The sequence below is a fragment of the Solanum stenotomum genome, chromosome 8 (genome assembly GCF_019186545.1).
Source record: "Solanum stenotomum isolate F172 chromosome 8, ASM1918654v1, whole genome shotgun sequence".
Lineage (NCBI taxonomy): Eukaryota > Viridiplantae > Streptophyta > Magnoliopsida > Solanales > Solanaceae > Solanum > Solanum stenotomum.
This window is the reverse complement of record NC_064289.1, coordinates 55,651,830-55,665,039: the sequence shown is the minus strand read 5'-3', so window position 1 is coordinate 55,665,039 and position 13,210 is coordinate 55,651,830. Positions and strand designations below refer to the sequence as shown.

The 13,210-nt window shown below is 28.8% G+C and overlaps 2 protein-coding genes across 2 annotated transcripts in view; both read right to left on the bottom strand.

The window, feature by feature from the left end:
* The window catches only part of LOC125874173 (cytochrome b-c1 complex subunit 8), a 91,683-nt gene extending 82,596 nt beyond the window's left edge, over positions 1–9,087 (bottom strand). The window contains exon 1 of the mRNA XM_049555017.1: positions 9,078–9,087. The gene's annotated coding sequence lies outside the window, so the exon portion shown is untranslated. The remainder of the gene's footprint in view (positions 1–9,077) is intronic.
* Positions 8,936–11,183, bottom strand: LOC125874161 (uncharacterized). Its single transcript, XM_049555000.1, has 2 exons — positions 10,518–11,183; positions 8,936–9,532 (listed from the first exon to the last, which is right to left on the bottom strand). The coding sequence occupies exons 1-2, from the start codon at positions 10,992–10,994 to the stop codon at positions 9,470–9,472; spliced, it is 540 nt and encodes a 179-aa protein (XP_049410957.1). The 5' UTR covers positions 10,995–11,183; the 3' UTR covers positions 8,936–9,469.
* Between the last annotated feature and the right edge of the window lie 2,027 nt (positions 11,184–13,210).

Sequence of the window (13,210 nt, the reverse complement as noted above, 5' to 3'; positions counted from 1 at the left end):
ATTTGTGCAGAATTAATTTTTTTTATTTCTCATTCGGTGTTGATAAATCTGACTAAACTCAGATTCACATCGAAAAATCTCATATTAGATGTAAAGGCGACTCAGTACGTTGGGGTAAAGTGTTTCATAACAAAGGCAATTATGTACCAAGGAGATTAAAACTCGAGACAACTTGTTTAAAAATGAATGAGTATTTATCATTCCACTACCGTCCTAGTCCTATTTGATTTCATTATCAATTATAGGTAGTCTTTTTCTAATTGTGTTTATCTTTTCTACTCCATTCGTTCATTTTTACTGATCCATTTTGGATTTTTCATGTTTTAAAAATAATAATAATTAATACGAGTATTTTAGATCTTAAAAACTAATTTAAAATTAAGTAGTTAATAGTACGGGTAAAATAGAAAAAAAATTATATTAAGTATATTTTTATATATATTAAAAGTGAAAAATAAAAATTAATGAAGTAAATATTTGCTTCGTCCGTATGATTTTATGAGCGAGTTCACAATATAATGTCGTAACACATTACAAGAATACGTACATCATAAAAAATGTAAGACCAAAATGATAAAAAGTGTTACTTATTGGTTTATTGCTATTTGATTGTTGGGTTACCGCTTTTTTTTTAATAATTGGAATATTGATTCGGTTTTGATTTTTAAAATTGGGGTATGAGATAAACTAATAACTCATTATGACTATAATAATTTACTACTACATAAATATTAAATATTCACAATACCTTATTAGTTATTGGCCACAAGCATAAATAGTTTTAGGATAAAAGTTGGGTAATGTTTATTCCTTTCAATTTTTAAATCGATCAGATATTTTTTATTGGTTTTTGATTTATCTGTTTTGATCCTTAACGACTTGGTTTTTGATTTAACCAATAAGAAAATGTTTATAAAATAAATATATGACTTGTCCAACAATTTGACGCAACACTACAATAATGTAGCTTTACAAATGCTCATAAAATAGAAACAATAATAACAAAACTATATATATATATATATAAATGTAACACAAAGAGAAATAATTAAGAGGAACATGATTCTTACTTTAGACTTTGACAGTTTATACAACGTGAAGTTGTGAACTTGAAGCGAAAATTGAAAGCTAAACTGCATTTTTGAAGGCTAACACCAAATATTACCCATATTTTGTATTCAGCATGAAGAAAAATATTTTTAATGAAATTATACTAGGAATGCTACATTGATGTTGCCAAAACTGACTATATTTTAAATAATTTGTAAATATTGACACATTTTAAATTAGGATGCTGAAAGTGGATAACATAATGGGAAAATTAGTAAACTAGTCAAAAAAAACTAACATATTTAGTAAAAACCTCCATACTTTAAAAATATTAGTAAAAATGTCAAAAATGTCATTATTTTTAAAAAATAGTGTATCCTAATTTCCCTCACATTGATTACACGTCTCTCAATTAACTCTTTCTCATATTTAAAAAATAATAATTTATTTTCTCTCTCTAAGATTTATCTCTTCAATTCTCTCCTATTATTCAGATTCCGCATATCGCTCTTCCCCCGTTTTTGGTTTCAGATTCTCAACAATTCCATTGATTAAGGTATTCATTTTTATCCTATTTTTATTTTTGTTTTCTGATTTTATTGTTGTTTAAATCTTTCTGAATTGTTGTCTGTAGTTAAAATCTCGATTAGGATTTGATAACCTCAAAAACACTCTCTAATGGCTTAATTTAAGAGACTTACTAGAGGTATCCGACTAAATCATCAAATTTCTAGCGATTTTTCATCCTTTAATCTATGTATTATTTAAGAAATAACGGATAATGTAGGATCCGTTGTTAAATTGATGGAGGAGAGACGACCGGAACACTTATATGACCCAATTGGTGTGCAAAACCTTCCTCAAATTCATAATGATGAAGACCAAATAGTTGGCAAAGAGGTATTTATGTATTTTTGCATGTTTTGTAATTTGCATGTTCAGTTGCAAGTGTTAAAGAACCAATTTTTTCAATAATTTTATGTTAGACTGCGATTTGATCTATTTTTTTTTTGCATTCAAAATTTATTTAGTATTTGTACTGATAATGAATAGATTTGAAAATGTCTATGAAAATTTATTGTGAGTTTGTTAGTATGTATTTTGTATTTTCAAATTTAATGATTTTTTGTATTATGGATATATTTTGTTAGTTCTGATAATGTACCACATATTTGGAACCATCGCTTTCTTGTTTTCTACATTGGTAGGTATTCAGTAAATCAAAGATATATTTATAATTTACATGAAGATGCTATTTCAGATTTTATTAATAAATTTTTATTCGATGGTTTTTTGTTCATTGTGGTATATTTGTTGTAATTTTGTTGTGATGCTATACCAGATTGTATTCATTCCTTATTATTTGTTTGTTTTGTATTCATTATGGCATATTTGTTTTAGTTGTGTTGTTTTATATGTGGTTATATTCATTATGCTTTATGTATCATTTTCTAGTAATTGACATTGTGAGAGTCTTGTTCATATCCAGTAAAGTAAAGATACAATAATCTCTATACATTTGTTTTGACTTTTAAGAAATATTGATGCTATTTGATTATTTTCTAAGTAGAAGTAAAGATACATATTAACTGTATTCATTCAGTAGTATTTCATGTTTTGTATTCACTATGGCGTAGTTGGTGTATTCATTAGATTATTGTAATTATTGTATATGTTTGATTTGATTTATAAGTTACATTAAGGTATAAATTTGTATTTATGTGATGTAGTTTCTAAGTTACTTTATGGCAGAATTTTTTCTATTTATATGCTTGCCAAGTTAAGTTAGAATTTTTCTATTCTCTTATTATACATAGGAATTGCGGTATTTATATGCTTGCTTATGCCGAATGATTGTCTTATGGACAAGGAAATCAGCCGGTAACTTCGATGTAATGTTTTTAAGGTCAAGATATGTTGCACTTCTTTGGAACTATGGCCAACAGAAACTTGACCCCGGAGCCATTAGTGATAGTGAGGCACCCCAATATGCCTCACATAGTTCGTGATGGTTGTGAAACAATTGAAATATAATAGTCGTGTATTTATAGTAGATGGTTAATCTTGCTTTATTCTAAACTACTTCGTCTATTATATGAAGTTTTGATTTATCATTAAAAAGGTTTGATATATGTATATTGTTTTTCGTTTATTGCATATGTTGTATCTTGTATTTGGAATCATCCGTTTAAGAGGGTTGTATCCAGGAAAGCTATGATACATATTAACATTAACAAACAGTGATGCTATATCAAATTGTATTCATTACCTGTTTCTTGATTGTTCTGTATTCATTACGGCATATTAATTGTAGTTGTGTTGTGTGCTTTATAATTTAATTTATTTTCATGTGTTGGTAATCATTATGGCATATCTCTTATCTCTCCATAGAGTATTGAATACAAATGGTTATGCCTTAAAATACAGTAACATAGGTTGGATTATTTAGTGATCTTTCAAATACATATACAATGTATGTTGTCACGATTATTCATATACAATGTGATAGGTCGAAATATTTAGTGATCTTTCAAATACAGATACAAAATGGCATATGAATACCAAATTGTTTTTTGTATTTGTTAATTCATTCAATCTATATCATCATTGTTTCGCAACAGTTTTTTTTGTATTTTCATTTTGGTATAAGAACTACTTTATCTTAGTTTAGTTTTTGTATCCATTTTACTTATACTGAATATGAACATTTTAGTAATATTCATTAAAGATGATCAAAACATCAATTACATAAAACTGAGGACAAACGATATTAACAAACACTTTCAAATTACTTTTCAAAAAAAAAACAAACATATCTAACTATTCAGTTTGTGGTCCATTCCTACATGACCGCCAATTATGCCCCTTGTGCCCACAAGTACTACAAAAATTCTTGTTCTTCTCCCCATATATGCTTTGTATTCAACCAAACAAAAAAAACATACCCGAGTCATTACTAGATACATAATTAGAGATGTTACCAGTGTTTGTATCCAAATTACAAATTTATGTATTTACAATAGTACTTGTACCATATTTTGAACTAAATTGTAGTTTCCAGTTTCAAATATATGCTACAAACAATAACAAGATTATAGCACAACAAAATTGTATTTCCAATTGACACCTCCAACATATTTTGTATTTGGACCTAGCTAAGGTAAAATACGATTTATTTACAATTATGTTCTTATCTGCCAACATATTACGTATCCAACACACTTATAGAACTTATATTCAGATCAACCACTTATATATTTTCATTACTTTTATCATATAATTTTCGATTAGGGATACAATTTATTTCAAAAAGAATAAAACAAACATACAGTACAAATTGCATGTTGTTGAAAATTGTACCTCCTCAAATTTGCATTCCGTTAGAGATACACTTTTTTTCACAAAAGTTACAACAAAAAACCAATAAAAAAAAAGTCTTGTCTTTTTACAATCAATCATTATTTTCGTATTCGACAAGCAAACAAATTCAACAAATCCAGCAAAACCAATGATTCAATACCTTGTTCAATACATACAATTTAAAACGAAAATATATACGATTTAAAATTATCTAAAAAAACTCATATCAAATTATAATCAATTACATATAGATTAGGATGAAGCAATTAACCAATACTTGATCTAATGTATATTCCGCCAATTTTATCGAGTTTCTTTCCTAAAACTTGATTGTCGACGGAATTTTTTCAACTGAGACTTCAACATCGATAATGAGAAAATTCAGTCAATTATTTTTGTTATTTGTAATTGATGAGACTTTTAAGCATTTGTTCCTTTTTAAAATATTTCTCTCCCCTAAATTTCTCCAATCTGTTATATAAATATTGTATTCTTTAAATTAAAATAAATAATAAAAACATAAATAAGATACATAACAAACTAAATTTATGACATTGTTACTAAATATTGAAAGTGTTGCTATTGGGTCCAATTAAATTTTAAATTATTGACATTTAAAAAAAATTCTCTAACATAATTCATAAGTGCAACAAACCGGGCCTGCATACAAACTATAAAGCCCAACAAACAATTGCAACTTACGGCCCAAACGTGGGTTCACTACTATAAGATCAAGGAAAACTTACGTAAATATATCGTTCCATCATTTAGTTTATCAATATGATCGGACTATATATTATGGAAAATTACCTAAATAAACATCATATTTTATTATAATTTTCTAAAATTTCTACTATTTAAAAAAATTTCAAAAATATACATCACTCCCCTCTCATTAACATATCCCTATATACATCCATATCCCCTATCGGATTTGTGTCTCCCCTATGTATTTAGATGTATCCAAAATCCATAAAAAGAGTAGGGGAAATGTAATTAGCTCTTAATACTATGAGATTTATGTAAATTACACATATTATGGATACATTTTAATTGTATATATAATGTAAAGGTATGTATATACTAGTATATTTATATTTATATTTACGGAATGTAGCTACAATTTACGTATTTACAAAACGTAGCTACTATTATTATATTACTTCAGTTATTTTGTAGGCCATCTATGATTTTAATCGCCACAAAAAGTCTGATTTATTTAATTTTAGTAGGACATCAAAGGTTTCCCTTTCTTTTGCTTATTTACCTTAATTAATTTCTCAATTGTTCCACTATTAGACTAATTACAAGTTATTTTCTAAATTTAAAATATACTGTCAAGTTAAATTTGAAACTTTCATGATCAAACTGCGTTTCAAATAAAGCGAAAGATTATTAAAAAAAAATGGATCCTAAATAATTATTTTTGTTTTGCTTCATTTCCCTAATTATTATTTTTTAAATCCCTAACTGTTCCACTATAAGAATAATTAAATTGACATAATCCTAATCTTCAACATGTGGAGGGGAGGGAGGAAAAAAAGATATGGACTTTTTAATTAGAAGCATTACAGACAAGAACAAAAAGGACAGCAAGTGTTCTTTTTTCTTTTTCAATAAAACCAACTAAAATTTTTATTAATTATTTATTGAATTTTGAACAAAAAAAACTATACAAATAATAACCACCTAAAATCCAACACGTAGCAAGTGCTCAAGAGTCAACAAATAGTGATATGGACCTTCCCTATAATATTCCATTTTCATTTTTTATATGATGTCCAATACTAATATTGAAATTCGATTAAATAAAATTTATGTTGCACAATTACATTTTGAGATGTTAAATGTTTCATAACAAAGACGATTTCATATCTAGTGCTGTGATATGGGTTTTCACTATAATAATTCCTTTTCTTTTTTTTTAAATTCCTCACACAATGTTTCACTAAATTCGAATTCAACTAATATTCAAATTTGCATAAAAAAATCACATATTTTAAAATTAACTGCTTCCTGACAAATATAATTTCATATTTAATGCTCAAACCTAAAACCACTAATCAATAACAAAAGTAATACTTATCATTTTATCGTAACCCTTATTAATATTTCCATTCCTCCCCACATAGAGACATAAAATCTATGTGGTATATGATGTTTGTATCAACTACTCCTAAATATTTTGACCATTTCTAAGATGATTACTATTATTTTTATATATTTATTATAATGATGGTATTTTGACCAGCCATCTGGCATTTATACTTCAAATTATTTTATTAATTACCGATTATTATAGAAGTGAAGTCTCATAGCAATAATAAATAAAAATTTATCTTTGCATAATTCATAGAATATCTATTTGAACTTTGAAATTAATCATTAATATTTACATCATGATACACTATTAATATATATCTTTTTGGAGTGTAATTTTTTTTCGAGCCTTCAATATCATCAGATATTTCGTACGCTGGGCTACTTTTATTTTTCATAGCTAACTATCTCCCACCAATACAAAGTCAAGATAACTTTGCCAAATATTTTTTTTTCTAAAAAAAAGAAGAAAAAATCACCCAACTAAAAAAAATAGTGTCCACATGAAATATGCTTCAATATGGCCAAGGGATTATTTGGGGTTAGCCATTATTGTAAATTATCTAGATATATTGTGCTTTAAATAGGGTCTATAAGGTTGATCCTATCCATTAGAGGTAAATCTAGAGTATAATATATGAATTTACAAAAAAATGATAATCTTATTCAAATCTTATATGCTTACGAAATATTTATAAATATATAATCATGAACCGACCTATCGGCCATATTATTGTTATTGTTGCTCCCAGTCTCCCGGTAAGGACAACACTAACACAACTACGCAAGGCGATGCACGAAAGCCTAAAAGGAGGCTGACCTAATGTGCATTGGAGAAAAAAAAAAAGTTGATGCTCATCTTTTATATAGGTCTTGAATTCAAGTTCAACGTATGATATTTTTTTAATTAAAGAAATAACATACATCACATCAGATGAAAAAACAAAAACAAAGCATGGTTGCAGCACCCAAATGCAGCATAGGAAAAAGTTGATGCTCAAAGAGATCTTGAATTCAAGTTATGCGTATGGAGGAGTTGTCTTTATTAAAAAATACTTTTTCAACGTGAATTCATACCTAATCAGACCTTAACAATACAAAACATTAGATGAAAAGCAAAAACCAAAGCATGGCTTGTTGTGACCAAATGTGCATTGGAAAAAAGTTGAAGCTCATCTTTAACACAGGTCTTGGACTCAACTCCTCTGTGACGAGAGAGTTGCTCGAATAATAAACACCCCTCACTTCTAATTTGAAGGTTGGGGAGCTCCTAGGAAGGTGTTGAAAAAAGTCGTATGAAATGTTTTTTTTAGAAAATACTTTCTCAATGTGAATTCAAATTTAATCCAACTTTAATACAAAATATAAATACATCACATCATATGAAAAACTAAAACAAAGCATGGCTTGCAATGACCAAATGTGCATTCGAAAAAAAGTTGGTGGTGACTTTTCTGTTGTCATAACAACTTTTGACAGAATGAAAGCTACTAATGGAAGTGGAAAACCACTCTGGCAAATTACAGTTCTTTCAATTTTAAAACAGCAAAAGACAAATTTTCTTTTTAACTTGCAAATCCCACACATACATGAAAAAAAGCCTTTTAGGCCAAACAACCAATTATACATATTCCAACCTTTCATGAAATGCCTCATTCCTCCCTAACTTTGCTTTTGTGTGGGAGAACAGTGGTTGAGTAAAAAATTTTAATAAGAGAGTTTAAAATTTAAAAATATAGATACACGAAATAGTCAAATGGGGTTCGACATCTACTATATATACCTAAAAAAATATTTTAGCCACATATAAATAATATAATTTTTCGCCGAAGGAGGTTTGGAGAAGCCCTAACTCTAAAGTGGCTCCACCACTAAGAGCATGAAAGTTTGTCCTCTTTGTAAAGAAATCAACATATCTTTCTTTCTGGTTTAACGATCAATGAAATAGGATAAAAATCAGAATAAAAAATCTCGATAGAACCCAAAAAAAACACAGTAGTTCCTCTCTCTTGTTAGTGGACAAACTTAACTAATACATGTACTACTAGCAAAAGGTATCAAGTGAAAGAATCAAGGTGCGTGCAAGGCGAATAATGTTATAAAACAAAACAACCTACTTCCTTTGTTTCGATCTATTTGTTGTACCTTTCTTTTTAGTCTGTTTCAAAAATAGTTCCTCTCTTGTTTCGACAACTCCTTAATTTTAACTTTTCACCTGATACGTTTCAGACTACAAGATTAAAAATCATTTTGATATATTCTTCATATTTTCAGTTTAGGACCACAATATTCAAAAGTCTTACGTATTTATTTTCTCAAACGCCTTGCCAAATCGAAACCAAACAAACAAATTGAAAAGCAGGGAGTATTTGGTTTGGACCACCCTTTCTGCATTGCAAACCAGAACTTCCTTTTAAAGAATGAGTTCATGCATACTAGCATATTAAATGTAAAATTACTATCAAAATTCAAAATACAATGACAAGAAATAGTACAAGAAAGGAAAGGGCAAATTTATTTCATTATTTCATATTCTATGCCTCCCAACTACAAAAAAAAAAAGAAAGTGATTTGCTTTAAATTCCATAACTATTGACTATGTCCATAAATGAATCCAACAAAAAAGAAACAAACCTTATCTGAGAAATTTCACATTTTTTTGAGCAGATGAACCTGCATCCCTATACCCCTCCAAACAATTTGGCATCAGTATCTTACTTGCTTACCTCCTTTTCTTGATTCCAATTTCTAATATTTGATTTCCGACTTCACTGACTGTAGATTCTGAATTCGTGATTGTCTTTACTAGACAAGAAAATGCAAACCAGTATAGCACAATTTGTTTCCAAAGGTACTAAACTCTCTGCAGACAATTTACATACAAGGAATGATAGATCATCCAAAGAACTTGATTGAGTATGTGCAACAACTCTGTAACCAAATTTTGAACTGCAATATTCTACAAAATAGCACTGCCAATATTCCCCTGATCAAGCTTGTATCGAATGTTCCCGGATAGACTCTGCTCACATATTAAAAAACGAATCGATCAATAACGAATCAATTCCAAACTAGTTGGTGTCAGCAAGAAAAGTAATACTAAGAATCACTTCTAGCACATTATGCAGAATGCTGATAGCAACAAAGAATAAGGTATTTATAAATTCTTGAAACATTCTGACTGTAACAATCTAAATATGAAAATTTTCAGTTTTAATCAACAAACGGACAGAAATACAAAAAACCATTTCAAGAAATCAAAAGAACGAATATATTTGATTACTATCAAGGACTAAAGTTCAGATCTTGTAACCAATCTAATACTCAATAAATTTGTCTCTATTAGTCATAGAACTTTGAGAATCAAATAACCAATCAAGAAACTCCTAATAAGGACTACTACACTAGCACGAATCCAGACTAGTCGGGCTTGATGTATACAAATATTGATTCATTCACACAACACTTCTCTTCTCTTATCGCTGAATTAGAGATTTCCCATTATGGAATGAATAATAAACAAACAAACAAACAAAAATGTTGATGCATAAGTTCATGAAATCTCTATATTTCACTCAAATAGCACAAAACTTGTCCTTCCCTATTAGTTATAGAATGTTGAGAATCAAATAGTCAACTCAGAAACTCCTAATAAGAACTACTACACATGCATGAATCCAGACTAGTCGGGCTTAATGTATACAAATATTGATTCATTCACACAACAATTCTCTTCTCGTATCGATGAATTAGAGACTTCCCAATATGGAATGATTAATAAACAAACAAACAAAAATGTTGATGCATAAGTTCATGAAATTTCTATATTTCACTCAAATAGCACAAAACTTGTCCTTCCCTATTAGTTATAGAATGTTGAGAGTCAAATAGTCAACTCAGAAACTCCTAATAAGGACTATGCAGACACGAATCCAAATTAGTCGGGCTTAATGTATACACATAATAAACAAAATTAAACAAAGCAATCATGAAAAAAAAAAAAAGACCTTAGAGTCCTGTTTGGCATCTTCAAGATCTGTAACCTGAACAGCAGTACATTCCTTTGGATTATCAAATGAAGACAATGAAAACTGCTTAGAAACAACTCCAACATCAAAATAAATTACCCCAGAACTTGAAGATGACACATAGATTTTCTTAACTTGAAACCACAAAAACAAATCTTTAGCAGAAATCCCAGAAATCAAATCAATTTGACCAAAACTCAAACTCCCTGAAACATTCCTTTCATAGTGCAATTCATTTTCTTTTTTCTCAAATTTTGAATTACAAGGTTGATCTAAATGAACCACAAAATTCCCAGAATTATCTAAAGTGAAATTCCTCACACCCTTTGGTAGTAATCCCATTGGCAATCCATGGGATTTAAGAACTTCATATATAGATGAATCTGCTGATGTAAATACCCATATAGAACACAAAACAAATGTAAATATCACAAAGGAATTTCCAAGAACCACCATTTTGGTATATTATAACCAAAAAAAATGTCTTTTTTTTGTTAGAGCATAGAAAGAGTGAAAAAAAGATTCGGGGTTTTGAGAAATTTATGAATTTGGGGATTTTAAAAAGTGGGATTTTTTTTTCGTTGATATGATGGTGGAGGAGAATAAGAACATGAAGAACAAGAAGAAGCTTAGAGGCAAGTGTTGCCAGCAGGAGTACAGAGGGGATTAAGAGGAATTATCAATTATTGGTGGTCATTGTGGATCCCACAAAAGGTATTTTCCCATGTGGTGAAGTGCATTGGTGCTACAAATACAATCATAAGGTAAATATATATATATATGTCTAGTGTTTACGTCATATTAATAAATGAGTGAAAATATATGGGTATTCAAATATACTGTTGGTTGAAGTATATAACTATCTCATCTAAAAGTTTAACTGTTAGAGGGAGCACACTTTTATTATACACTCATGTGTGGACCTAATTCTTTTTTCATGTGCCAATCATATGGATTTTTTTTGAAAAAATTGTATATAATAGCAAACTATTAATTTAAATTAAATGCTATAAATATAGTTTGATTTAATTGTACCTCATAGCAAACTGTTGTTATTTCACCTCTCTCCTGGTGAATCTCGCTCGCCACTCTCGTTCTCTCCCTCGCTCTCTCATTTTTTATACAAACGCAAGTGTATAAAGTGTGTTTGTGTTTGTATAAAGCGCGAGAAAATTGTATATATACATATATTTTCGTTACCCTCTCTCCCCTCTCCCAGATCTCGCTCGCCACTCTCCCAGATCTCACTCTCTGACTCGCCTCTCTCACTTTATACAAAAAACGCAAATTGTATAAAATGCGTTTGTGTTTGTATAAAACGAGAGAAAATTGTATATATACATATATTTTCGTTCCCCTCTCTCCCCTCTCCCAGATCTCGCTCTCTCACTCGCCTCTCTCACTTTATACAAAAACGCAAATGTATAAAATGCGTGAAAATTGTATATATACATATATTTTTGTTCCCCTCTCCTAGATCTCGTTCGCCACTCTCCTAGATCTCGCTCGCTCACTCGCATCTCTCACTTTATACAATTGATCTTTTTGTATATGTATACCAAAATAGATTATACAATTGCTTTCTTTTGTATATGTATAGCGAAATATACATATTTATGTTTGCTGTGGAGCGCAATTATGCAAACTTTGCTATAGCATACAAATATGAATTTTATGTTTGCTATATGTGAAAGTTTCTTATTTTTTTTTATATGTGTAGTAGTGAGATTTGATCTCATGACTTTTGTCTGTTCTGATATCATATTAAAGCGTATGATTAAAGATGATCACACACTTCAACTTGATCTTCAACACGGTCTAAAGTTAGTTTTGATATATTTAACTTCAAATATAATATCAAAAGTTTAGATATATATGATGAGTTTTCATTTTTATTTGAATTTCAGTTATTTTATCACGTTTCATCCTATTTTATTTGAATTTCAATCTATACAGTTGAATAATAGGTTATTTTTGTCTATTTTTATTTGATAATCAATTATTTTTACTTAAATTTCAATCATATGTTCATGAACAACAAACAGAAATGACTAAAGTTATACAAAAATAACTAAAATTCAATCATTTTAACTGAATTTCATGCAACACGATCTAAACCAAGCGCAAGCTCAAGTGTATATAAAGAACTTTGATTAATCACAAATTCTTGTTAAACTAGTTGCTAAATCGATTTGATAGAGAGAGAAAAGTAGGTATTATATATTTTCCTTTGTGGGTTTTTTAGAAAAAACATTACCACATATTTCTCTAATCCTTTGAATATTAGGTAGACATCAACTCTTATACATGATCATCAAAATAAGTAAGAGAGAAAATCAAATTCAATTCTTTATTTTCTCAAGAAGTATTTGTTTGCTAGTAAAATCACAATTTTGTTATAATTAAGTAGCATATATTTTTTACTTTAGTAAATTATTTAATTCTAATAAATTAATATAATTTAATGTAAATATTATATATAAATAATATTGTCATATGAACAAGTTATAATATATTTGAGTAATAGAGGCAAGTATTGCCAGCAAGAGTACAGAAAGGTTTAGGAAAGTTTATCAATTATTGGTGGACAAATGTGGGTCCCATTCAAATGAAGGAATCCCATGTGGTGAAAGTGCAAGGGGCCTAGTAGTACAAGCAGCAAGAGTGTCTTA